This window comes from Sinocyclocheilus rhinocerous, unplaced genomic scaffold, assembly GCF_001515625.1.
Source record: "Sinocyclocheilus rhinocerous isolate Xijiao unplaced genomic scaffold, SAMN03320098_v1.1 scaffold36, whole genome shotgun sequence".
NCBI lineage: Eukaryota > Metazoa > Chordata > Actinopteri > Cypriniformes > Cyprinidae > Sinocyclocheilus > Sinocyclocheilus rhinocerous.
In genome coordinates this window covers 1,234,432-1,261,473 of record NW_015664459.1, presented here as the reverse complement: position 1 = coordinate 1,261,473, position 27,042 = coordinate 1,234,432, and the positions used below count along the sequence as shown (strand labels likewise).

Below are 27,042 nucleotides of genomic sequence, written 5' to 3'. Positions count from 1 at the left end.
CCCTACCCTTCTCTATCACCTAGCGGTTGTAATTACATCAGCCGATATCGGCACATTCGCGATAGAAAAGCGGCGCTTTCCAACTTCATTAACATGTTATGGTATTACAGCTGTGAAATTACAAACAAAAAAATACACATTCTGAGACATGAACTGAAATGAATTGTGAATTTTATTAACAGTAAATCGTCCTCCTCCCATTTTCACCTCAAAATTTTGGGGAAGCTGTGCCTCCCCCGACAAGCCGCCACTGCATATTGGTAAAATGTATACCTTGAACTCACTACGAAAGTTGCATCTACCAAATTTAATATAATAATTGCATAGCTGTGAATGTGATTTTTGTTTAATTCTATAAACTGAGGGATGGCTCAGTATTGTTGTCTGTGGTAACTGAAGGCATTCTGCAGAGGCATTCTGCTGCTGATAGATCTTAAGTTGTTTTGAATGTGGAACCTTAAATTTACTGTTCTATAGTTCATCTAATAAAAAATACATTTTGTTTTGATATTTGAATAATAGTACAGTGTTGAATAAGGTTATTGACTGGTTATGTAGTATGCAAAAACCTTAAAAACTGTAGATTATAATATGCATTTTACTAGGGTAAACATAATTTTATTTGAGAACTCAGCAATGTTTTTAGTCATAATCTTAATAAACTCTGAGTTTCAGAGTAGGTTTAGAAGTGGCACAACCAAACAAATCCAACCTGGTTTAGATCAGGTTCAGCGGGTGTCTGAGTATGGCCCTGTTCCAAATGGAACACTTCATGTGCACTTGCGGTCTTACGGACTTACAATGGCCGCCGCGTGCGCGTGTTCGTTAAGTCCACGAGACCGTAGGGTGTCCCATTCGTCATTTTAGCATTCAGAAGGGTGCTCGCGAGCGCCCCCTATGTGCCCTCGATCCGCACTTCTGCTGAGCCCGCACTGGGGCGAGCTCCGCAGCAGACTTCTACCCGACAGTCAAAGCGGCATTACGTCACGAAAGTGCGGACTCAGAGGAAGACCGCGAGGGTTTAGGGTGCCATTTGGGACAGGGCCTATCAACTCAGAGTTTGATGCAGAGTTTGTGGTTAACTCTGGAGCGTGTGCACCTGCAAGTGTGACACGTGCGGCAAACAGTCAATCACACGAAACATGGAGAGCATAGGTTTGATTTACTTCTTGCGAGAGCTGGCACAATTCACTTCTCTGCTGAAAATTAAAAGATGTCGTTATTAAAAATAAAATGAATTTAAATGCATTTACAAGGCAGGAATAAACACTGCAGCAAAAGTTTAAGAAAATATCTGACGATGCAAATGAATCAACTGAATTTAATAATTTATATAGTGACGTTTTTTCACTCTAAACTGCTTTCATTTGAAGCAAGAAATAAGGGGGAGTGGCTTTATTGCATCAGATAAATGTCACTTTACTCACAGCTGATTGGTCCAATTTGGGTTTGTGATCTCTAACCCAGAATAAAACCTGCTCCAGAGCAGGGTAGCTGTGTAACCTAAGTTACCATGGTAATAAAACCCGCTCAAAACCAACCCCCCTTTTTGAGCCCGAAAACTCAGAGTTTGCTCAAGCTAAACGCAAACTTATCTGGGTAAAAACCGAAACCGGCTTCGTGCAACAGGCCTCAGGTGTCAGTTGTGTATGTAAACTCACATTCATCTGTGCATTGCATTGCATTGACATAACATAAATGTATATAGCTACAGCTGCTTGAGAATGGTAATATGACAAATAGAACAGGACATTTCTAGAACATAGCCTTGACTTTGAGATATGCTGGACATTTTTTCCCAGTGTTTTTAATTTTTTTCCACCACATTAGCCTTATACTTACATGCCAATTTCCATATATTTCTTTTGGATTTTAAAGTCAAGTGCTTTTATCATTCTTATTAAAAAGACATTGTGGTATTTGAAATATTTAATCTAAGAGCATTTTGCATGATTTGTTATTGACTAGCGTGCCAAGCCTAAGAAAGTATGTAGCTTAAGTATTTGAGTCATTTTGAGAATAGTCAGATTGGAATGCCTGCTGGGAACCTAATTATTCTTGGGTATTGGTAAGAATTATTTTCCACCCTATTTCTGATCTTCTTTCACAAACGTGTTTTAATGGAACCTTAAGTCTTGTGGGTAAACACAAGATAAGGTAGGTATGGATGTGTTGTGGAGGCAGTCAGATGCATGGTGTGACCTCAAAATATGGAGGAAGTGGAAAATTTGTAACTTTGGCAGCTTGGGTTCAAGAAATTCTCTCTTTGAATGAGGTATAAAATTGTGAGGGTTAAAACTTACTATATTTTTATAGTATAATGACCTCTTATTGTCTTATCAACTCATACTCATGCCATAGCCATATGGGTTAGGAAAAACATTAGAATAAGTAAACTGAGAGAGAAATTTTATTTTGGGTGAACTATTCCTTTAACATGGTTTCTATTTAGTGCTAAAGTTGTGTAGTATTAGTGTGGCAAAGTTCTCAGCAGGAGTGCTTAAACTTCTTTCCCTGTCTTTTACAGAGAATGTGATGTCAATAAGATTAACTATATGTATGCCCAGTATGTCAAGAACACTATGGAGCCACTGATCATTGCAGATGTCACCAAAGACCAGCGATTTCCATGGACAGTAAGTACTTGGGGGGGGAAAGCTGGACAGGAAAGCCAATTGGCATAGGGTCATCCCGCTCTGGGATCCCAATGTTTCTGGGATTTCACAGAGCTCTTATTCATTCAGACATACACCTCCCCCATTTTGCATCATGGACTGCCCCTTTTCCCAAAGCTGCTTTAAACTGAATTTATTTGACCATTAATTCATTGCATTTATTTTTTTCTTTTATTTCTTTTTAAAAGAGTGAAAATCTACAGTCCTCAAACTGTCAAATCAAAAGTCTACTGTGCACGCCAATAAGGAATGGGAAGAAAGACAAAGTGATAGGTATGTGTTTTCTATATTTCATTTTCCACAATCTGAGCGGAAATATTTTATTATGAATAACTTTTAACACTTTAAAAAGTCATTATTAGTGGTGCTTACTAGGGCTGTCAAAATGACTGAAAAACGAAATTCGAATTTTCTACTTAAATATTATCAAAATTCGAATTATATTTGAATTTAAAAGGCATAATTTCAGTTAGGGGGAAAAAAGCTTTTGGCTTCTCTCTTGAGGCCACAAGAGGGCGCATCGCGCAAAATATTATGCACGTTTCTTCAAAGCGTAATAAAACAACACGACTATCTTTGGAAAAAAAGTGCATAATGTTTAAAATAATGTTTATAAACCATATATAATTAATAAAGTTGCTTAAACAATTAGAAAAAAACAGCACCATGCATGTATGTATAGTTTAATACAAAGGACCGAAAACCAATCACAAAGAGTAGGCTACTTTCTTCATTTAAAAACATGAGATACAGTGGGATGGGGAAAAACCGCCATAACGTCTTGAGACAAATGAACAACGTAGCAGCGCCACATCTAGTGGGTTCAACTGGATAGGCTAACAAAAGCATTAAAATGCAATGACACTTACATCGTCGTCACATTTCGTGCGCCACTGAGAGGCTGCCTGACGGTTGACGCAGACTTAAAATTCGAATGCAACGTTTTTGCATTCGAATGTGGATTTTTTTTATTTTATTCGACGAATATTCGAAATTCGAATTTTTTTTTGACAGCCCTAGTGCTTACTAAGACAAACATTGCATATTACAATTGCTCATATGAAAAAATACTTAATCCTAAACTTTGGCACTCATCTCGTCATCCCACACCAATAAATACTACCTCAAATTGTGTGGCTTTTTGTGTAGAGGTGTGATACTATAGTGGTTACATTTAAGATTTATACCTGACAGAAAAAAAAAAAATAATAATAATAATAATAATAATTAATAAAATAAATAAATAAAATAAAACAAATGAAAAAAATCTCATAGACTTACATAGAGGAAGGGATCCAAACCATTTCTAGGGATCAGAATAAACCCTGTAACAAACACCCAAGACACCGCTCAGATTTTATTCAGAATCCATAAAATATATTTTAGATAGCATAAACGTGATAATAGTGAATTTCAAAACAAAAAGTCCATCTCCTATTTTATAATTTCTCTTGCATTTTTAACTGACATCATTAAGTTGCTAAACAATGGTCCTCATTGTAGTGCTGTTCAAATACAAGTGCACTGATCAGTATAAGCCCTATGATGAAAGTCTGAATTGATTAGAATAATTTAGGTGGTCATTTTCTTTAGGGTTTGAAGGGTTTATATGTTCTATTGTATGCTCCCTGAGCCATTCATGTTAAAAATAAATCCAAGGCTTTCTGTTTTTTAATTGATTGCTTTATCCTAGCCTCTACACCATACAATAGTTAATACAAATTACATTGAATACAAATCAAGTTGAGACTTAGCTGATAGACCAAGTTGATAAACCATGTAATGATCTCAAACCTATTCACCCTCATTTATTCCAAACCCATATGAATTTATTGATTTCTTTCATGGAACATGAGAGGTGAATTTATAAAGAAGCTCCTGGACACTTTTTTCATATAATAAAAGTGAATGGGGTCACACTTTATTTTAAGGTCTAATTCTCACTATTAACAAACCATTGACTACAACTTTTGCCTCAATAAACTCTTAATTTGTTAAGTTTAAGAAATTGGGTAGGATTAGGGATGTAGAATATGGTCATGCAGAATATGTGCTTTATAAGTACTAATAAACAGTCAATATGTTAATAATAGGCATGCTAATAAGCAACTAGTTAATAGTGAGAATTGGTCCCTATACTAAAGTGTTACCGTAAATGGAGAATTGATTGAAAAGTACATTTTAAATTTTTTGTGCAAAATATTCACATAATGAAATGATCACTGTTCAACTTTAATAATGTGTCCACAAAAATATGAACACCCTTGTGCTATATAATTTTTTTTTTTTATGGCCCCTGAATGCAGGTGTCTGCCAGTTGGTCAATAAGATGGATGAAGCTTCAGGTGAGGTAAAAGCCTTTAATAGAAACGATGAGCAGTTTCTAGAGGCCTTTGCTATCTTTTGCGGGCTGGGAATCCAGAACACACAGATGTACGAAGCAGTGGAAAGAGCAATGGCTAAGCAAGAGGTCACACTTGAGGTGAGTTTGATTTCATACATTTACAAATTAAACAAATGCTATAGTAAAATAAATTGTGGCAGCTAACATCAGCACACTCTCAGTCAAATCTATGTTTTATCACTTTATTTTTCCCCTCGTGCGAAAATCAGATTGGACTGAAATAATCAGGGACATTGTTTCCATCCAGCCTCATTATTAGTTCATTATGACTGGTTGGGCACCAAGGAATGTCCTTACTTTGTGGGTGGTATTAATATATTCAAGATTGTGACATCAAAATATCTATGGAAATAGGGCAGTTTTCCAGCTTATTTAAAAAAAATGTTCTTTTTGGACTGAGGAAGACATTTTGCGTTTAAATTTTTATAGTATTTTAAACTCACTTTTCACTTTTCAATATTACAGTGAGAATAAAAGTTAAGCCTTCTTTCTTTGCGTGAACATTTGTGCGGTGCTATGCAAATCTTCCCACATAGGGATGTAGATATGTGGGGGCATGTTAGAACGAGCCGTTTTAGGTAGGCGTGACTGACTCTTAACTTTTATAAAGAATATCTCTTTGGATTTGAGACTTTAGTCTTTGCAACTTTACAGATCTTCTTTATGCACCAAGAGCTTGTAACACTCCAAAGAGAAAGGAAAAATTGAAATCGCATCATATGACCCCTTTAAAAGAGTTTTACCCCCTTTAATCTGCTGCTACACATAGTCTTGTGCTCATGGCTGATATCCTCCCACTCCTCTATTTTTTTTTATCCCACCATTCTGGAGCTGTCACAGTCAGAAGCGCTGGTGGCATGCTGTCTCCAGCAGCTGACACAATGGCTGCACTCCACATCAGGCGTTCTCCTTTGTCATAATCCTCACTTTACATCCTCCATCACCCAGCACTATTAAAATAAAAAAAGACAGGTAGCTGTGTTCAAAATTGAAAAACAGTACATAGTTAAACAGCATGCACCATTGTCACCTGATCTCACTTGAGTATGTTTTATTCTGCATTCAGTATTATCTCAGAAAAAGGGTTATTTTGAATTTTTGAGTAATTGTCCGTTTGATCAAATCAAATCATGTTCTGGTTGTATATAGGATGTCCTGGCAAATGTAGTCCCAAATGCATATTTAAAATTTGCATTCTTTGCAGTATACTTTCTATAAGCTAAACATATTATGCCATTCAGAACAGAAACTTCGCAAACCCATTAATATAATGTGGCTGTGTGTGAATATTATGCAGGTCCTCTCTTATCATGCCTCGGCTGCAGAGGAAGAGACGCGGGCGCTCCAGGTAACTACGGTAAATTACAATTTCTCATCATTTCATATCGAAATGCGCCATCATCATCTTGAATGTGTCATTCAAACCACAATGTTGTAATAAATATCAATTTATGAAAAATATATTTCAAATCTGAAATCTGATTGGATGAGCCATGTTTAAACCCATTGTTAAATAGCTAATATACACATACTACACTAGAATAATATTTCACGTCACAGATGTGACGTGAAACACCTGTTCACCATTTCACTGCGCAGAACCGATAGCAAATTGTTGTATATTAGCATTCTCTTTGTGGATTATATTTTCTTGGGGGAAGGATGGCACTTATTGAATTTGATGAGTAAACGAATGCTTTAATGAATATTTGTGTCCTTAAAATCTTGATTATGTAATAAAAGTTTTACTAAAGTAAAAAGATAACAATACACCATCAAGTCTTGGATGGTCAATACAGTGTTCCAACAGTGGTAAAATACACAAAGTAGCAACAGATGTGACGGTAAGACACCTGTTCACTTTGCTACTGTGTATAATACTGTGCAGCACCTATAGAACAACTGTTATTATTAACATGTGAAGGAATGTGTCTTTTAGCAGTTGGCACAGTAAAAAATTACAATATTTTTTATAATATAGGTTTATAAAAACAATAAAGACTTTGAGACTCTTTATTTTGTGAATGTAATGTGGCTAAAAGTGTTATAGGTATTTCAAAGTGCAAAATGCTGGGAAGTATCTTAAAATTAGCAACCCTACTAAGTTAACTACATTTTCAATAGCACAAATTGGCAAACAGCTTTACTGCCCAGCAAGCCTGAGAATCAGTGTGCTTTCCTGAACATTTACTTCATATGTTGGAAAGTTTAATTCATTTAAGATTTAACATATGAGTACATAACAGAGTAACATATGTGTATCTTGTAGCTTTGCAAGCTGCAGTTTCAAAGTAGTTTGCAATGACCGTGCCATCAATTCTCTTTATTTTTGAAAGTGTGTCTTGTATCATATCACTTTTAAAAACGCTTTGTGTTGTTGACGAAAACCTCGTATCCATGCTAAACTTGCTGTCTTTCATAGCTTATTGCTTCAATTGAGTCTTATTCTTCATAACGTTTGTAAAGAAAACAGGAATTTCCTATACCCTCAGGGAATTTCCCAGAGAGCACAGGTTGCTTGGATACAGCACTTTCAGCTGTCGATATGGAAAACCTGCTCTGAGAGAGTAATCAGGCAATTAAGACATGGACAGAGGCAGAATTTCTGCTTCAATTGAGAGTCATTTGTTTGTTAATTACACCAATTACTTTTATGAAGCGAAGGTCAGCACGCAGATTTACCACTGTTTGCGTAATTCACAAGGCATGTAAAAACACCTGAACATATGCTTCATTTTGTGTATGATGAAATAGGACATTAACCACTAATACCTGAATTGTAGTTAATAATAAACAGATGAATCTATATGAAAATTATGTTATCTCTGCAGGTGTTTGTGGTTTCTGTTTCCCTACTTAAGCACATAAAAACAACAGGAGAGAGGAAGAGAGACATTATTTGTGTGCTTTGCATTATCTGATGAACCGTTTTCAGCAAGAGAAGACAAATCAAGTGCAGCACAGCTAAATGCTCATCCTGTGCACTGCAAACTATGCTGATCGCAGCTCATTGATTATTTATGCCTGACAGTCAGTGATCTCTTTCCTTTTAGTTTGGTTGTCTGTTGAGTGAGTGAAGTAGTGTGATTGTCCAGATGTGTGCGTGTGTATGTTTACAGATTAACACAGCAACTGATTGTTTGTGAAAAAATTAAGTTTTTGAGTTTCAAGGTGTAATGTAAATATCTGCCTGTACTATCTTCACAGGCGGCTACGATTCCCTCTGCTCAATCTCTCAGACTGCTGGACTTCAGCTTCAGTGATTTTGACCTGACGGATGCTGAGACGACCCAAGCAACCATCCGCATGTTTGTGGACCTCAAGCTTGTGCAGAATTTTCAGATGAAGTACAAGGTATCTGCTTAGACTTTGCCATTTATTTAGTTTATTAGTAGTAGTGTTATATTATTTCTCATTCCTGGGGTTAGGTGTTTGTACACACTCATTACTACACTAAAGCTCTTAACTCGTCCCATATGTTTGTCTTGAATAATACCTCAAGTCATGTTTTAATGTGGGGAGGTATTTCTTCTAAATTTTCAGACTTACAATTTTCACTGGATGAAAAACAGATGAATAGACTTACACTGAATATTAACAGCCATATATAGGGATCCAAATATCAAAGAGACTTGGCCGTTGGGGATGAGCTTATTTGACCTGGGTCAAGTAGAAACCACCTAGCAAGAACCCATTACTCTCTAAAAACTGCATTATGGACTAAATAACCCCTCTGAACACCTTAACAACTTCAGAGCAACTTGGCAACCACTGACAAAAGCATTATGTCATGGTGCATTTCTACAGAAAATAAAAAACAAAACACACCTGTGAACTCATTACATTAGTATTACTGTTGCATTGTGTTTTATTGTATAAACCCTTGCCAGATTTACTTTTTTTTTAAAATTCACTCCGACACTGCTAGTAAATTTCACAAATAATTACAAAGAAACTAAGCAAGTAACACATTGAATTAAACATACAATTTTGAAGTGTAAAGACTGAAACATTATTTTCTTGTAAAAATGTACTATTGTAATCTTTGTTTTATTTTCAACTTTAAAAAATCTCAGTTTTTTAAATGTATGCAATAACTGTGTTTTAGAACACTTAACCCCACTCCACCTCGTGCCTAACAATGCCCCTTAGCTGTTCTAAAATCACTGCAAACCACTGATTAAGCCATGACCCCTAAGCAACCACATAAGAGTGCTAAAATTCAATCAGAGAACCTTAGCAATCACAATACATAGCCACCATGCTCTGGCAACTACCCACAACACCTGAGTTTTCTTCTATACTTAAAGGGATAATCCACCCAGAAATGAAAATCATTTACTTTTAATCTTTCTTTCTTTTGTGGAATGTAAAAGACAATATTTTGAAGAAGCAAATAGTTTTGGTTCCCACTGACTTATATTGTATGGACAAAAAATTCTACGGAAGTCAATGGGAACCGAAGCTGTTTGGTTACCAGCATTCTTTAAAATATATTTTTTTATGTGTTCCCTGCACAGAAGAAAGAAATGCATACAGGTTTGTAACAACATGATGGTGAGTAAATGATGACAGAATTTTCATTTTTGGGTGGAATAGCCCTTAAACATATTTTATAAAAAAAAAAATACTTTTTTTTTTTCATTGATGATAACAGTAATCTGAAGAGTTTTGTTATTTTGCAGCCAAAAGTTGAGCAAAAGCAATCTGTTCGCTCAACTATAAATATGTGTTGCAAATAACTCTGTGGAATCCATTCAATAAACCCTCACAAAGAAGAAAATGAAGAACAGTCCTCTTTCTCATGCAGTTTGAACTGTAATTGCCAGATCTGGTTCAGCTGACTATTAAAGCAAAACATCAGGCTTCACTGTGTGTTTGACCGGCTGCAACAAGCTCCTTTTATGGCCTTCAGTGTTAGGCAAGGTATCTTCCTGGCAGGACATGAAGTCTCCCTTTTTCATTGGTTTTCTGGGTGTGACTTACCCCTGACTGAGTGAATGAAAGCAGGTCTACTAGAGGCCACCACAGTACAGAGCCCTGATCAATCATAGGCTGCTCTGATAATATACATATCATATGACAACAGAACATAGCACACAGGCATACATTCCACCAGACTGACATTTTATTGGATAAATTAATCATGTCAACTGTGGGAACTTTACTTAGTGTTTCAGGACTGTGCAAAGAATTAGTGTCTTAAAAGTCTCTAGTCTAATTAAACTTTACACATTTTAAACGTACACCACTTCACATGTTTTAAACCTAAATAAATGAAATGGCACTTTTGACCAGGAATGTCAGTGCCACTGTGTCACCAGTCATCAGTGGCCTAGAAAAAGCTGTTTTGTTGAGATCACATGATCACCTAAATTTATCTGGGTAACCCTCATATTTTTGGATGCTTTCGGTTCCAGGATAAATTAATCTTAGTTTTTAAATACTTTAGTGAATAGGATATTTTTAGAAATAAGAAATAAAAGCCCTGTGATGGACTAGCCATCTGTGTCCCTCTCCTGTGTCCCTCTCCTCTGGGATAGGCTCCAGCGTCCACGTGACCCTACAGAGGCCAAGCGGTTTGGAGAATGGATGGCTGGATGAAAATAATCATAACACAATTATCAAAAAGCATTGACTCTGGCAAGAATCATTTTTTCATGATGATGTCCAACAACAAATATATCAACAAAATAAAACAAAAATGAAATAACGGAATGTAAAAAAAAATTAAAAATACTTACATTTACTTAATAAAATATTGGGATTCAAGTGAACATGAAATGGCAACCTATAGTACTTTATTCACAACCCATTTCAATGTGGCTAGATATCCAACAAGAAAAAAAAAAAAGTTTAGTAATTCATTTGAAATGTGAAATGTTGGCGTTACATACCACTTAAATGTGAGTTTGGTAAAAAGAGATAAATAGCAATTTAGATATAGGTTAAAGGGATAGTTCACCCAAAAATGAAAATTTGATGTTTATCTGCTTACCCCCAGGGCATCCAAGATGTAGGTGACTTTGTTTCTTCAGTAGAACACAAACAAAGATTTTTAACACAAACCGTTGCAGTCTGTCAGACTTATAATGGAGGTGAATGAGAATCACGGCTTTGAGAGTAAAAAAAAATGAACAGTATTTATATCGTTTTTTACCTCTGATTCACGCAATGTCCGAACTGTTCGAACTGTCCTGAGCAGCGGCGCGCGTCCTCCTGAGCGCGTTCTCAACAGCAGGCGCGTGAGGCGTCTTCTTCTTCTTCTTGCTTTACGCCAGATCGCAGACTTATAAGTGAATTACCGCCACCTATCTCTCAAGTGGACCATTGACACTCCTAATTGAGATTGTAGATAGAGTGTCAATAGAGATAGGTGGCGGTAATGCACTTATAAGTCTGCGATCCATTTTGTGTCTTTACACATCAATGTATCATCATGAGCCGCAGGGTTTAATTTGGTTTTGTTTGTGTATGTTTTTTTTTACTCTCAAAGCCGTGATTCCCATTCACCTCCATTATATGACTCACAGACTGCAACGGTTTATGCTTTATTCACAACCCATTTCAATGTGGCTAGATATCCAACAAGAAAAAAAAAAAAGTTTAGTAATTCATTTGAAATGTGAAATGTTGGCGTTACATACCACTTAAATGTGAGTTTGGTAAAAAGAGATAAATAGCAATTTAGATAGGGGGTAAGCAGATAAACATCAAATTTTCATTTTTGGGTGAACTATCCCTTTAAAATTAACCCATAGCCCATGTAACCTTACTTTTTGTTGAACGATTAAAGATTGAATTGTGCACTATAAGACTAGGAATGTGTATTTAAAAAGTAAATTGGGCTAATTCTGATTTCTTCATGACTTCAGATACCACATTAAATAAAAATGTGAGTTTTAGTCCAAATCCCACCTCGACATCCTGTCTCATGCAGAGGGATTCAATTTAATTCAATTATAATAGTTGAGTAATTACCTTTCCATTTTTAAGGACTAGAAAAAGATTCCACAAATTCTACAACACTGTCATTTTACCTTGCTTCTATCTATATAGTGCTGCAGTGATTACATTTTTTGTTGGCCAGCCCAAAAGTTAGAATTACACTGGTTTCCTTGACAGGACTTTTCTATTGCCTTTTGGATTAGGAATAAGCTCATGCTTCTCCAGAAGTAACGAACGAACTACACCTTGCTTTCATGACTTTAACATCAACACCTCTAAGCTTCTGACAACACTTTCAGTCTATATTTTCCCTGAAAATTGGCATTAGAATAGTTTTGCATGAGTGTGATTATAAAGACAACAATGTTGTGAAAGCAGACTATTGAGTAGATGAGATTTCCTGTTCGCCGTGATGATATTTAATGTCCCGAGCAACCTCTGTAGTCCCATTTAGCCACTTATTAGCAACTGCTTCTTACAAGATAAGTAAAAGCTTTGAAAAATTACAACAGTGGTATCGCTGATGCATTTATTTTATGGAGAAAGAAACTTGAAAATATCTTGAGCTTGTGTTAACCACAGACCTTATTTGGGGCATTTAACTAAAAAACCTTGACATTGGGACAACGGAAATGAAAGTGCAAAAATTCAAACTCATTTCTGGGTTTTAGCCTACAAAAAATAAATAAAAAATCCCTGCAATCAAAAGGCTAATCTTTATTCCTATAAAAAGAACTATTAACCTTGTTTCAGAGTTTATGTCAGTGGATCTTAAGCGTAAAGAAGAACTACAGGAAGAATGTGGTCTACCACAACTGGCGACATGCCTTCAACACCTCCCAGTGCATGTTTGCTGTGCTAAAGTCTGGGCGGTTTCAGGTCAGTGACTCTGATAACAAACACAGCACAGGCAAGGGTCACATCAGCATTGTGGCGTCTGGCGTACAAATTGAGTTCAGTCTAGCATAGGATAAATCAGTAACCATACTAAAACCTATTAACACATAGCGTGTCTGTCTTGTAACTAAACAGTAACTAGATAAGCTTGCTGATCTTTATAGTAAGGTGTACAATTCTGGATTCAAGACTGCTAGCACAAGTACTGTACAGTATACAGAGTAGTAATTAAAAACAATTATTAAAAAGATTATTGTACAGTATTGTATTTGTTATCCTTTTTATTTTGTAGTAATTGCTCTTTTGAAAATGTCAAAAAGCTTTAGGCTGTTTCTTTTTATGGAGAAACCAGTTTATAGTTCTAAGCAAAAATGAAACTAGCAGAACAGTTTTATTATGCATTCCACTATAAATGTCTTCTGTTGTTTACAGTGGTAGTTAATCATTTGCATTTATATACTTGTTTTAGACTGATGGAAAAGGCATGCTTTCTTTGAAATAGTAAAAGTCTATCAGGAACAGTGTGTTGAGTCAAGTTGTTACAATAATTCACAATCACAAATGACTTATGTTTTATGAATTATGAATTGAGAACTATTAGTTAAGTCTTGTTTTGACATGCCAGCTAAAGTCTTATTGGATTTAGTTTGCCTGTTTACTGGAAAGTAATTCCAGTTATTCAGATTTACATATGACTGTTTTTGGATATCATGGCGATATTTTGCAGTGCTTTTCAATGCATTAACCAATCACATAGAAGAGTGATCATTTTGTAAAGCAGTGTTTTCACTTTACAGAGTAATCTGAGTGATTTGGAGGCTTTAGCTTTAATGATTGCAACGTTGAGCCATGATTTGGACCACCGAGGTGTCAACAACTCCTACATCAAAAGGTTTGTGCTGACTTTAGTTTGGTGTATCAGCTTGTGTTATTAGCAGCAAGATGGATATGTAAAAATGAGAATGATGCAGCATAGTTGACTGTTTTCACAGAAGTGAGCATCCATTGGCCCAGCTGTACTGCCACTCCACAATGGAGCACCACCATTTTGACCAGTGTCTTATGATACTCAACAGTCCAGTGAGTATATGAGAGTTTTAAACATCTCATTAATCGAATTAATCGCAAAATAAGCATATGTCATTATTGTGTCAGAAAAGAAAAGCATTGAATAGACATTACATAAAAGAATATCCTTGTAAAGAATATATTGTTTTCAGAAGTGGCATCTGAACTGGTATATTTACACAGACTGTTTAGAGGTGGCATAAATGCATTTATACAGCAGTTAGAATTGCATAAGTAATGGTATGAGATTAATGGGTTTTTAAATGGCCATTGATAGGTCTTTAAAAATGTATCAAAGTATTTATTTAACGTAAATTCTACTTTTTCTTTCTGTTGTCAAATTCTGAAAGAATATGTACTGTAATGTAAACATGTAAACTAACATAAATGCTACTCTGAAGTCCAGTGACCCAAAACTTTACACGTAACACACAAAAGCATATGTGAGTGTTTAAACCATGCTAGCAAACTCCATTAGCAGCGTGTTGGAACATGTCCAGTGTGCTGTAAACATGTTAATTGTAAACACTGTTTTAATTTTCTTTTTGTTGACCTATTACCTTCTATCTGCTGATAAGAGTAATTCACTCCTGCATTGTAAATCCAGAGAAGCTTTTAAAAGTAATGTGTTATTTTACAGGTAATAACAATCTGTATCTTAGAAAACAATTAGCTGTTCAGATCGCATTTACACACAGGGAATAATTACGCTCATTCACATTCAGCAAACTCAATAAGAAAGCCTGGGACCATGCTTTTCTCATTGTCCAGGGGCTTGATGTTGTTATAGCAACATGCTGACCTTATACCATGGTCACCTGACTTGGCCTGCAATGCAGCATTTGTTGAAATAAAGCTTCTCTTTTAGCCCATACTTAAAGCTGCAGTCCATAAGTTTTGCCTCTTTGTCGCCATCTCGTACCACTCAAATTAGAAAACATTATTATAAGCTAACTGTTGTGAATCGGGCTAAAGTAAGGCAATAGTTTTGAACACTGGCTGGTTATGTACTTGCTCAAATATTGATTTCGGATCATTTTTAACCAAAAAAAGTTACGGACTGCAGCTTTAAGGTTGGTGATTTAAACAATCTTTTAACTCAAAATTTTTTATAAAATTTGGCATATAACATGTCCACTCCATTTGCGGTATAGATATGATACCTCAAATTATGTATCTTTTTGATTTAAATTGTGCTGTTACTTATATACTGTTAAATGATGAAATTATTTGAAGGAGGTACTCTAGACAAATCCTATAGAGAATATAATAAAGACTTGGGAGTGGGCTCTTCTGGCAATTAAAGCAACCACCTAGAAAACCACATAGCAACTACCCACCATGTCTCAGCATCCTGCATTGTAACTGCTTTCATCCGCTTCCATACATCTTGACATAATAATATAGACAAAATGTTGTTTTCTTTCATTCCTACTGTCTCGCTCTCTCAGAGTAATCAGATTCTGAGCGGTCTTTCTCTGGATGAGTACAAGGCGACATTGAAGATGATTGAGAAGGCTATTTTGGCCACTGACCTGGCTCTCTACATGAAGTAGGTACCAGATGTCATATACAGCTGAGTCGAAGGTGCTTTTAGAAACCTACAAAATTGATTTATAAATTTGACTTGTATTTAGCTATTTAATGAGCTACATACAGTAGCTAATTTCTATCGGATTCTTGCTGTTTGTTCATAATGCTATCTTTGTTTTTACAGGAAAAGAACAGAATTCTTTGAGCTGGCTAAGAACAGTCAGTTTGTATGGGAGGACGATTATCACAGAGATCTGCTAAGGTGAGTGTCAAGCATTCAGGAAAGAAGAATGCGTTTATGTATGAGTCAGTCATATACAGTGCTGCTTGAAAGTTTGTGAACCCTTTACAATTTTCTATATTTCTGCATAAATATGACCCAATTCATCATTTACACACAGGGAATAATTACTCTCATTCACATTCAGCAAACTCAATAAGAAAGCCTGGGACCATGCTTTTCTCATTGTCCAGGGGCTTGATGTTGTTATAGCAACATGCTGACCTTATACCATGGTCACCTGACTTGGCCTGCAATGCAGCATTTGTTGAAATAAAGCTTCTCTTTTAGCCCTATTGAGAAAAATGACCCAGTGTTACATTTCTGTGCGGTGCAAAAGTATGTGAATCTCTATGATTAGCTGTTAATTTGAGGGTGAAATTAGAGTCCATCTGTTTAGAGGTGTTTTCAAACAGTGGAATGACTATCAGGTGTCAGTGTGTGTCCTGTTTTATTTAGAGAACAGGCATCTATAAAAGTCTGATCATGTTTGCGGAAGTGAATCATGGCACGAACAAAGGAGATCTCTGAGGACCTCAGAAAAAGAGTTGGTGTTGCTCATCAGGCTGGAAAAAGGTTACAAAGACATCTCTAAAGAGTTTGTACCCCACCAATCCACAGTCTGACAGATTGTGTAGAAATGGAGGAGATTCAAGACCACTGTTACCCTCCCCAGAAGCGGTCGACCAACAAAGATCACTCCAAAACCAAGACTTGTAATAGTCTGCGAGGTTGCAAAGGAACCCAGGGTAACTTCTAAGCAACTAAAGGCCTTTCTCACTTTGGCTAATGGTAATGTTCATGAGTCCATGGGAACAATGAATTCTGAATTATACCAGCAAATTCTAAAGGAAACTGTCCGGACATCAGTCCATGAACTGAATCTCAAGAGAAAGTGGGTCATGCAGCAAGACAACGACCCCAAGCACACAAGCCGTTCTACCAAAGAATGGTTAAAGAAGAACAAAATTAATGTTTTGGAATGACCGAGTCTGGATCTTAATTCAATTGAAATTTTGTGGAAGGACCTGAAGCAAGCAGTTCATAGGAGGAAACCCACCAACATCACAGAGTTTAAGTGGTTCTGTACTGAGGAATGGGCTAAAACTCCTTCAAGATGTTGTGCAGGACTGATCAGCAGTTACAAGAAACTTTACTTGTAGTTACTGCTGCAAAATTGGGTCACACCAGATACTGAAAGCAAAAATTCACATACTTTTGCGCCGCACAGATATGTAACAATGGATCATTTTTCTCAATAAATAAATGACCAAGAAAATAGTTTTGTCTAATTTGTTTGATTGGGTTCTCTGTCTACTTTCAGGACTTGTGTGAAAATCTGATGATGAATTGGGTCATATTTATGCAGAAATATAGGAAATTGTAAAGGGTTCACAAACTTTCAAGCAGCACTGTATATTTCTTCGTTATGATGTTATTGTCTTCTGTAGGTCGATGCTGATGACAGCATGTGATATCTCTGCTATTACAAAACCCTGGCCAGTACAGAAGAAGGTAAACATGCAAGTATACATATGATTACATTTACAGTAAAAGCCCACTTTCAAAGCTCACTCATATAAAATCAGCAGAGAAGCACAAGGACTTAAAATTGCTTGTGAATTGTTTATCCATAATGAAGGCTAATGTAAGCGTTATTGCATTCAGTGAATAGCGGTTTGTAGATACTTTGACATTTTGTAGCTTTATGAATTTAAAGTATTTACAGTCTTTTGTTCAGCGCTGGGTTATATTTAACCCAGCATTTTTTAGAGTGTACATAGACTGTTTCTAACTTTAAATTGGTTTAACACACTCCATCCAATTGTTTTTGAAAAGCACATTATAGGCACTCCTATTCCTCTACTCTTCCTTTCATAGTTTATGACATCTTCACCACCTCCTCTCTTCCATTAATTTTCTCTCTCTTCAGTAATTAACAAGCTTGTTTGCTAATTAGCAGAGGGTGGAGGTGCAGCTGCAGTCCTACTCAGTGTAACCTAAATGACCATAATTTAGACCTTCACACTCTCATAAAACATAACCAAAAACATGTTATCATTGAGAATTATGCAAACTCATGACCTATAGACAGACTTATTATTTACTGTATGGACATGAGGCTACGGTAAAAATGAAGTACTTTGTTACTATGAATCTTTTCAGAGATAAGATAGATGGACACCAATTGTTTATCATTGTTTAGCATTCACAGTATTCCATTTTAAACACAGCCAGATATCCGTCGCATAACTTCTTAGTATCATATCTATCAAATCCCTAACCCTAAATATCGCGAATGGCATTAATAAGAAAACCTGTAAGGGTCTGGTGGAGACAGCCAACTAAAAACAGACAGGGAAGTATCATATCATTTTCAGAGTTGATCAGCATTTGATGTGAAATATTGACAATTTTTTTCACCAAAGGAAGTACTAATTCAGTAATTACCATTTATTTATGTTTCAACAGGTAGCAGAACTGGTTGCCACAGAGTTCTTTGAACAAGGTGATAAGGAGCGGAGAGAGCTAAACGTTGAACCTATTGTAAGCTCTTTACTTACTCTATGAAAAAAAAGGTTAATTTTATGTTTTATAAGACTGGAGTACTTTAGAACCAGGTCAGTAACTCTCTGGAGGATGGGGAAAATGACAGTAACCATGTGAACTGATTCTTTCCAAGGATCTGATGAACAGGGAGAAACAGGATAAAATTCCCAGCATGCAAGTGTCTTTCATTGATGCCATTTGTGCACAGTTATACGAGGTAAATCATATTTTCTTTTGTCATTTATATTTAATATCGTAGTTAATTTTAAGCATCCCAACAACCAGCCAAAAAACAACTTGGCTCAACCAATGGTGCAAGTTTAGTGCGGCCCTAACGTTACCGGTTTGGTGTCTGATGTGAAATGCAAATCACAAGTTTGAGTTTTAGTGTAGGCCTACGTTTTGGTTTCTTAAGGTTTAGGTTTCTTATCTATTCAGCTTCATCAGTGATAACTTTTTATTGATTGTCCTCCTGCTCTCTTGCCATGTGTTTGTGTGAGCAGGCGCTGACAGGTTTCTCAGAGTACTGCTCCCCCCTGCTGGAAGGTTGTAGGAAGAACAGACAGAATTGGAAGCTGCTTGCTGAGCAAGGAGAGGAAGCTTTGCTAAACGGAGGACTGTAACTTTTCTTTTTGACTGTAACATCTTTCCCTGCCCCTTTCCCAGAGACTAAAGGATTACAAGACCCTGGTTTGATGATATTCACATGACTGCGCTGGCCATTTCACAAAGCACACTGGAGCAGGTTAAAAGTGCAAGCTTGGGTTATAGATGCATCAGAATAAAGTCAATTTTTAAACTGAGACTGCTGTGCTATAAAAGACTTGATGAAGAAAAGAGGGATTGATGGATATTTACCTGTGCAGATAACCCAGCTGATGAAGAAATGTTTTAAAACTGTGACTAAATTATCTTGACTCATTAAAGGAATGTTCCAGATTCAATACAAGTTCTTTCCAAAGCATTTGTGACATGCTGTTAACAAAGAAAATCATTTCAACTCGTTTCTTAGTTTGTAAAAACAAAAATGACATTTAGGACACAGTAACACACTCACAATCAAAGGCGTAAAACATTCTGAAGGCAGAAGCATAAAGGTTGTATTTTTGTAAGTAATTATAAAGTTGTAAAACTGTAGAGTTGTCTAAATAATAAATCTTCCTTTTAGCAGTGGAACTACTGTTCTAGACAGATTCGTTTCTGCGTTACCAGTGTAATTCCTGTGGGTGGAGTTGCTCCATGTAAACAATACTTTGCAGTTAAAACTCTTTCTGATTTCTGGTCACCATAAACATGGCTGGAGTTGAGATATTAGGTATAAGATGACACAGATAAGCTTAGCTAGCAGTTCTAGCATTTTAGTTTTATGTGTACCATGTGTAATGTTTATCTTGTTGTAGCTGTACTTTTGAAAAGCATGAATTTTAACATTTATCCTGGTGCAGTGCCTTCTCTCACAGATTTCTTAATTCCAATCTACCTGTTTTACTCCAAGCATGATTCTTTCTTGTTTTTATAACATTTCAAAACTATTTTACTTTATAATCGACAGCATATCAGCTTGTATTGAACCCAGAACATTCCTTATTTATTGTTGTTGTCTGTTATTTTTTGTGCAGCTCACTCACTGAATTACTGAAATACGCACATATACAAAATCTTATTTTGCTATATTGCACTGCTAAAGTAAGCTGACATAAAAGTAACACATCAAACACATTTTTCACTGTTTAACCTCATCCCCACGTCACTTTGTATTACACCATTATACCATGTTGTAGATTTTATTTTTCACCTACATTGCAGTTAAAGAAATCAATAGCCTGTGATGTGAACTTATTTATCATCTGTTACACAAATGTGTTAAATTCACAACACAACAAATATTTGTTTTGGAGTGTAACGGAAATAAGATGTGTGTAGAAATGTTAAGTTCAAAATGCTGTCACTGTGTGCCCATTTGGCATGTTCAAAAATAAACCCGTTCCACACCTGACATGTTGAAAAGTTATAATTTTTTTATCAGTTATTTACAATCATTAAAGGCAGAGTAAGTGATTTCTGGTAGCCAATGTTGATATTTGAAATCACCAAAACAAACACGCCCCTACCCCAAAAGGGTCTTGCCCCTATTTTGATAGCTCCGCCCCACATATACGTACGCAACCCAGGCAACGATTAGTTCTGTGAAACAAAGCAAAACCAATGTTACACCGTGTCTACGGACGTGAGCGGCGCGGCGCAACAAATCCCCGACAGAAAACTGCTGCCGGGTTCTATTTATGACGTGCTGACACAAATTTCAAATGGTTTTCAACGGTCATTTGATCGCGTCCAGTGTAGGCAGACTTTAGCTGTTGTAGACACGATGTTACTCACCTATTGAGAAGAAACAAAGCAACCTCGACGTCCGATCGCAGGCCTCCGCTCCTTAAGTTCTCTCCAGCGCTGGAAAGCTGATCCGATATTTACACGGGTCCTACTTCTTGCCTTATCGTTCCGCAGACGTTTTCCTCTTTTATTTTTTATCCGCCATCTCTATCTTTCTGTCGCTCGGCTCGGCTAATGTCCGTCCCATGCACTGAACGCGCTCTCCTCCACATCACGAGTAGACACGCCCCTTATTGCTGATTGGCTACAAGTTTGTTTTGAGATTCGGCCCGAATCAGTTTTCTAAAGTGTTTTTGAAAAATCACTTACTCTGCCTTTAAGGATGCACCTTTTTTCTGTCTATTAAAAGGAATTTATAGTTGACCAGTTAATAAATTGGACGGAAAAGTGTACATTTTTAGGTGCTGCAGCTGGTCATTGTTTTACCTTGTTTATTTGTGTATTTCATTCAAATACTCCTGTAGTATACAATAATAACAATAAATATAGCTGCAAGCAGCAATTAAAGGGCCAAGCACAACAGAGAGCTGAAATGAAGAGCTAAGGAGCTGCCTTTAATTACTCAGTAAAGACCAGGGATCTCCAACCCTACTTCTGGAGAGCTACCTTCCTGCAGACTTAAGTTCCAACACACCTGTCTGTATTTAAGTAGCCCTGAACACCTTGATTAGCTGGTTCAGGTGTGTTTGATTAGGGTTGAAGCTGAACTCTGCAGTATGGTAGCATTTTACTACAAAACTCAATATGGCCGACACATGAAATTTAGGTATCTTTCAATTCGGTATGCCGCTCCGAATCTAATCAGATCAATCTGATCATTTTTGGTCAAACTGTTCGAAAATTCTAAACAAAAATGTAAATTTTTAAAATAATTTTTATATCTTTTGACCAGTACCCTCGGGTCATGCTTGCTATAACACGTGCCAAATTTGGTTAGAATCCGCTAGTGTTGCAAAGATACAGCCTCTTGTCCTTTTTTGGGCAAATTTCGTCAAATTCATTAACACGCTTTACGAGAAAGGTTTGGTATATCAGAAATCGTTTGATACATATTTGCCAGCATTGTCTGAAGATGATCGGAGCCAATTTTTGCGAAAATCTGACAAAAAGTCTAGGATGAGAAAAGTAGATAAATTCGCTAAATTCAAAATTGCGAAAAATCTTGACCCATAGAAATGTCAATTTTGGTACGCATTTGACTCAGTATGAGCCAAGGAATCTTGCCTTTAGACCTTATGGTTCAAAAGTTATAAGCAGAAATATGAGTGCATTGGTGGTGCTATAGTTAATATTGAGACCATCTTCTATCTGTGTGCCAGATTTCATACGTTTCCCACAAGCGGTTCTATGGGCTTCCATGGACTTCCAGAGTGGAGGACGAAGAAAAAACGAAGAAAACTAACGGATACAGTAGGTGCCTAAGCACCTTTTGTACTTGGCCCCAAATAATATTTCTTATAAATACAAATATTCCATGTAGAATATATGGTCATAAAAACTGAATGCATAACTAGGAAAAAAAATCAGAAAAAACTTTTAAAAATTGTTTTATATAAGCATAGCACATAACACATACTCATCCCATTCTCGAACTACATTTCTTGCTATAAAAGGGAAAGACTGCCTTTCCACCTCTTCTTACGCTAATGAGCCCAGCAGGTATTTCTCTGATGTGTCTTCAACCGAGCCATCAGCAATAGAAGACTTTGATGTCCAAAGAATGACAGGTTCAAAGCAGAATGTGCCACCCTGCTTCAGATGAAACATTTACATCCTTTATTCTGCTCCAAATTTTCATAATTGAGACGCTACTCCCCTTTATTATTTGTGGCACACTTCTACACTCTTTTCAATGTTGGTAATTAATGCAACACTGCTTTACAAAATAAAAAACCTTCACTAAATATAAGAGCTACACTAAACATGTGGTTTGAGAAAATTCAGTACTCATACAGGCTTATTTTCAAACATTACATAGCATGTATGTTTTCATTTGTAATTATCAATGATGATTCTCCATACAGTAATGAGAATCATCATGTAGTTATAGTTTTTAAATCAAATTTTTTTAAAAAAAGGTAGAACCAGCATGCAGTAGTAAAATTATTTATGCAAAATATTAAAGGAAACAAAGTCTTTTGAATTTGGGTTGAAATACAGACCCAGATGCGTTCTTGACAGGCTCGGTGCAATTCACACAAGGAAATGTAAACCTAGATTTTGTCGCCATCTAGAGTATAACTACTGCAAAATATCAACGAAACAAAATCAACAATACAATCTTGGAAACAAGAAATGTATTTTCTGTATTAGGAAATACATTCTTTAAAATTACAACAAACAAGAAATGAGCTTTATATAGATATATACACAAGGCTGAAAAGTTGAACAGAACGCAAAAAAAAAAAAAAAAATCATGTGGAGTTTGTCCTCTTGTAGGCCACCATACTGTTCACCTTATGAATAGTAGTAGTAAAGGAACGCAAGCGGACCTCTTCTGATTGGTCAATTAGTTGAGGCCCAGATTCCTCCCATTGCTCAGGTACCTCAAGGTCTTTGTCTGTGTAGATCAGAAGGTCGAAAGCACCTGAGTTATAAGAGACAAAAGTTGAGTCACATATAAAACAGAAGAAAAAAAAAAGTCAACAAAAATATGTACCCTGCAACATATCAGCGTTATAAAGTTGTTTAGTTTGCTAGAATTCAGCTTTACAGGAGTACGGAGTAGGGTGACCAAGTGGTTATTGCTGTTAATCTGATTTTGTGGAACACAGGGGAGCACAATAACTTAGTATTATTAAACTGTCTACTAAATATAATGAACTGAATATAAATGTCCTTAAGCAGTGACTAAGTTATGCTACTTGACTAGACTATACAAAGATTGAAGAAGTTGAAATGCAATTTTGCCATTTTTAAACCCCAATCCAGTTTGCAAATTATAAATTTGTTTGTGGTATTGTAATTAAATAAAAATAAAATAGAGACAAAATTGAAATTCAGGACACTACTGTGATTTGCAAGACGCGGGACAAAGCTTTCAATTTCAGGACTGACTCTCCCGCAAAATGCGGGACTATGGAAGCATGTGTAGCTAAATTCAATTTGAAATGTAATATGCAAAATGGCAATGCAATATGTAAAATGGCAATGTATTTTTGTATTTAAATTTACATTTTTCATACATATGTGCAACATTTAGTGCAAAATTTAAATTCAATTATATAATTTCAATTTGCCATTTTCTAAACTAGTTTTAATATGCAAACTAAAAACATATTTTAAAGCTTTATAAGTTGCAAAATTAAAAATGTATTACCCAAATTGATTAGATATGTTTAACATGTCCAAGCAAAAACTGTAGCAAAATTAACGTTTAAATGCTGTTTTTCCTAAATGCATTTAGACTTTGGGGTAGGACACTTAGGATTGCATTTATCATAATATTACCACGTGATAATTGTAGAAAAATGCAGTGAGAATTTCAGAATGCATTCTGAGCCAAAGGTGCAGCAAAAGGGTAGCAAAATGGTAATGTAAATGTCTTTTATTTTTCTTAAATGCATTGACACTTACATATATGACGTTTCAATCACATTTTCATTAAATACCCCACAATGAATATAGTTTAAGTCATTGTGGATTTGAAAATGCATTCCGCCCCCTACCTGTCAATCATTACATCAAGGCGGGGCTTGGCAACAGGACGCACAATAGGTCAATATTCACCATTAACCAAACGCTTTTCACCTGCCTGAACATCTCTTACTGTTTACACTCCAATTGATGCACATAAGCAAACAGACAGTGCTATTCTACACTTATTTACCTGCCACCTTACACCGTGTCTACATCAGACGCGACAGTTGTTGTGTCGCATTGCGCCACATCCATTGTAGACAGCATCACTGATTATAATGGGTTCAATGCTGTCTTTTGCCACGCCACTCGCGTCAGGTGTAGACATGTTGCCTTATTTCCTCTCGCACATCCCGTGGCACCTATAAGCGTCGCGCCTGCCTCAAGATTTCTCACTGTTTACACTCTGATTGATGCCCGTTACCATACAAAAAAACACTGCCACTTTCACTGTGCCTGCCCCAGACGACAGTTCACCAGTCAGATCTAGGCGCAGCTGTCACGGAACATGCCACAGTCAAGGTAAAAATCACGGGCATCAATCGCGGTGTCCGATGGCTGTAAACAGAGAGATTTTTATTTTTAGGTTTAATTGTGATGCTCTCCAAGAGTCCTAAGTTGCTAAAGGCTAATATATATTTGTAGTGCCATTTAATCAATGGCATATGCAATATTGCTGGGGGGGGAAAAAATTCTTAAAAACGTGTTTGTCTGAAATCTAATGTTACAGCAACTATAAAAAATGATTTCATACAAAATATATAGCACAGGATGACCATGATCTTGCGTTGTGACTGTGCATGGATCTAATGATCACAAGTGTAGTTTACTTACAGGCAGTTTCTAACAACGGCAAGAAGGTAACTGTGGCAGTGATCTGTCTGATAACAGAACGGATTTCCTCTTGGATAGCTTTTATGGACTTCTCCCTGGGTGCGCTGGAAAAACCAAGGTATACAGTTCTTTATGCACATTCATATTTGCATTGGTCAGGTAAAAAACTAAATAACTTTTAGCTTCTCATCATTTTATCACAGGATGTGATCGAATATGAAAATGTAATTATTAATCCTTCCTCACAGATTAAGTTTGATTATGTACCTGCCCTCCTTTGCAGTCTTGTCACACTCAATATCAAACTGCCATCGCTCCAGCACCTCATTAGTCTCCAGGCATGTGATGACCACCACCAGCTTCTGAACTGTGCAATCAAACAACCATTCTGCAACGAAGAGGATAAACAACGCTAAAGAACTAAACAGGCTCAGGTTTCCATTTCTAGTCATGACTGTATAGCTCTTTTCTACTTGAATAGAGAAAGACTGAAATCTCAGCCAATTCAATTGTGTTTCTTCAGCTCAAATCTCACAAAAATACAAAAACAATATTTTTTGTCTGGTCCAGCTAACATGCATGAGTTTTCTACTGTTAAAGTAATAGTTTTCTTGCCCGCGATTGGCTGAAAATTTACTCGCCCTCATGCAGTCCAAGATGAAGTCTGACTTTTATTCTTCATCAGAACAGATTTGGAGAAATTTAGATTTACATACAGCTTTTAACTTCGGAAGACCTTAATTGATGGACTGGAGTCATGCAGATTCCTTGTAGATTATTGTAATGTTTTACCAGCTGTTTGGATTCTCATTCTGACAGCACCCATTCATGGCAGAGTATCCATCGGTGAGCGAAGTGATGTAATGCTAAATTTCTCCAAATCTGTTCCGATAAAGAAAAATTCATCTACATCTTATATGGATTTTTCAGCAAATTGTCATTTCTGGGTGATTTATTTATTCATTCACTTTTTAATGCCATGCCAGCATCAAGGCTTCATTTCTTCATTTATCTCTTTAATGAGGCAACTGAATAAACGTAAATTGGCTCTTTTAACTGTAAGGTGGGACTATCATTAATTCTACAGACACATTAAGTGTTGTGGTATCTTGATCTAAATTGCAATTGAACAATATATTTAGCATTACAGTTTGCCATTCATATACATTTAAGTAACGTATATCTGAATGCACATATTAAGTATTACTACTCCTACTATACTGCATCACCAATGTTAATGAAACAAACTAACTGTTACACGAGATGTGGTACTTTTATTGAAAAACAACCTTTGAGTTGTGAGATGACATTGGTGAGGTAGTTCTTCAGCTTTGCATCTGTGGTCAGTTGAAGGCTCATGTCATATTGTGTAACTCTGGTGAAGGTTTCTGCTGGGTAGATTCCTCGCTGGTACAAGATACTGTTGATACCGAACGCTACACACAACAAACAAAGGACCGGTTTCATTTATTTTCTGAAACAAAAAGGCACACCACTCCTTCACTCCATACCAAAATGTATTTCATTTTCACGTTTAACTAACGTTAAACAGTTTATGCAACGGCCCCAGGTTAGACATCCACGACGCCATGAAACTCATTCATCTGCCCCAAAACCATTACTTACAGAAAAACTCAGCAACGAGTTCTGCACTCCCCTTCAGCGTGATTCCTTTCAGTGTCTTAGACATCTTGTATTTAGTTTAATTTTGGTTAGTTGCTGTATGCCTTGCGCCCTGCTCGCTTGCTGCCGTTTTTTTCTTAACCGCCGACCAGTTTGAATCTGGACGCTGCGTCTGACGCAGGCGCATATGTCATTGTGAC

The 27,042-nt window shown here is 36.5% G+C and overlaps 2 protein-coding genes across 2 annotated transcripts in view; one reads left to right on the top strand and one right to left on the bottom strand.

Moving 5' to 3' along the window:
* pde5ab (phosphodiesterase 5A, cGMP-specific, b) overlaps positions 1-20,349 on the top strand; it is a 26,647-nt gene extending 6,298 nt beyond the window's left edge. The window contains exons 7-20 of the mRNA XM_016540851.1: positions 2,528-2,636; positions 2,864-2,948; positions 4,982-5,157; positions 6,377-6,427; positions 8,287-8,433; positions 12,781-12,906; positions 13,722-13,816; positions 13,917-14,004; positions 15,444-15,544; positions 15,710-15,787; positions 17,257-17,320; positions 18,278-18,352; positions 18,489-18,572; positions 18,859-20,349. Coding sequence (XP_016396337.1) covers positions 2,528-2,636; positions 2,864-2,948; positions 4,982-5,157; positions 6,377-6,427; positions 8,287-8,433; positions 12,781-12,906; positions 13,722-13,816; positions 13,917-14,004; positions 15,444-15,544; positions 15,710-15,787; positions 17,257-17,320; positions 18,278-18,352; positions 18,489-18,572; positions 18,859-18,978 — 1,399 coding nt within the window. The 3' untranslated portion in view covers positions 18,979-20,349. The remainder of the gene's footprint in view (positions 1-2,527; positions 2,637-2,863; positions 2,949-4,981; positions 5,158-6,376; positions 6,428-8,286; positions 8,434-12,780; positions 12,907-13,721; positions 13,817-13,916; positions 14,005-15,443; positions 15,545-15,709; positions 15,788-17,256; positions 17,321-18,277; positions 18,353-18,488; positions 18,573-18,858) is intronic.
* Positions 20,350-23,140: 2,791 nt separating this feature from the next.
* mad2l1 (MAD2 mitotic arrest deficient-like 1 (yeast)) lies at positions 23,141-27,042 on the bottom strand. The gene is made up of 5 exons (XM_016540866.1): positions 26,846-27,042; positions 26,509-26,655; positions 25,487-25,607; positions 25,220-25,323; positions 23,141-23,333 (listed from the first exon to the last, which is right to left on the bottom strand). Exons 1-5 carry the CDS (start codon positions 26,907-26,909, stop codon positions 23,161-23,163), a joined length of 609 nt encoding a protein of 202 aa, XP_016396352.1. The 5' UTR covers positions 26,910-27,042; the 3' UTR covers positions 23,141-23,160.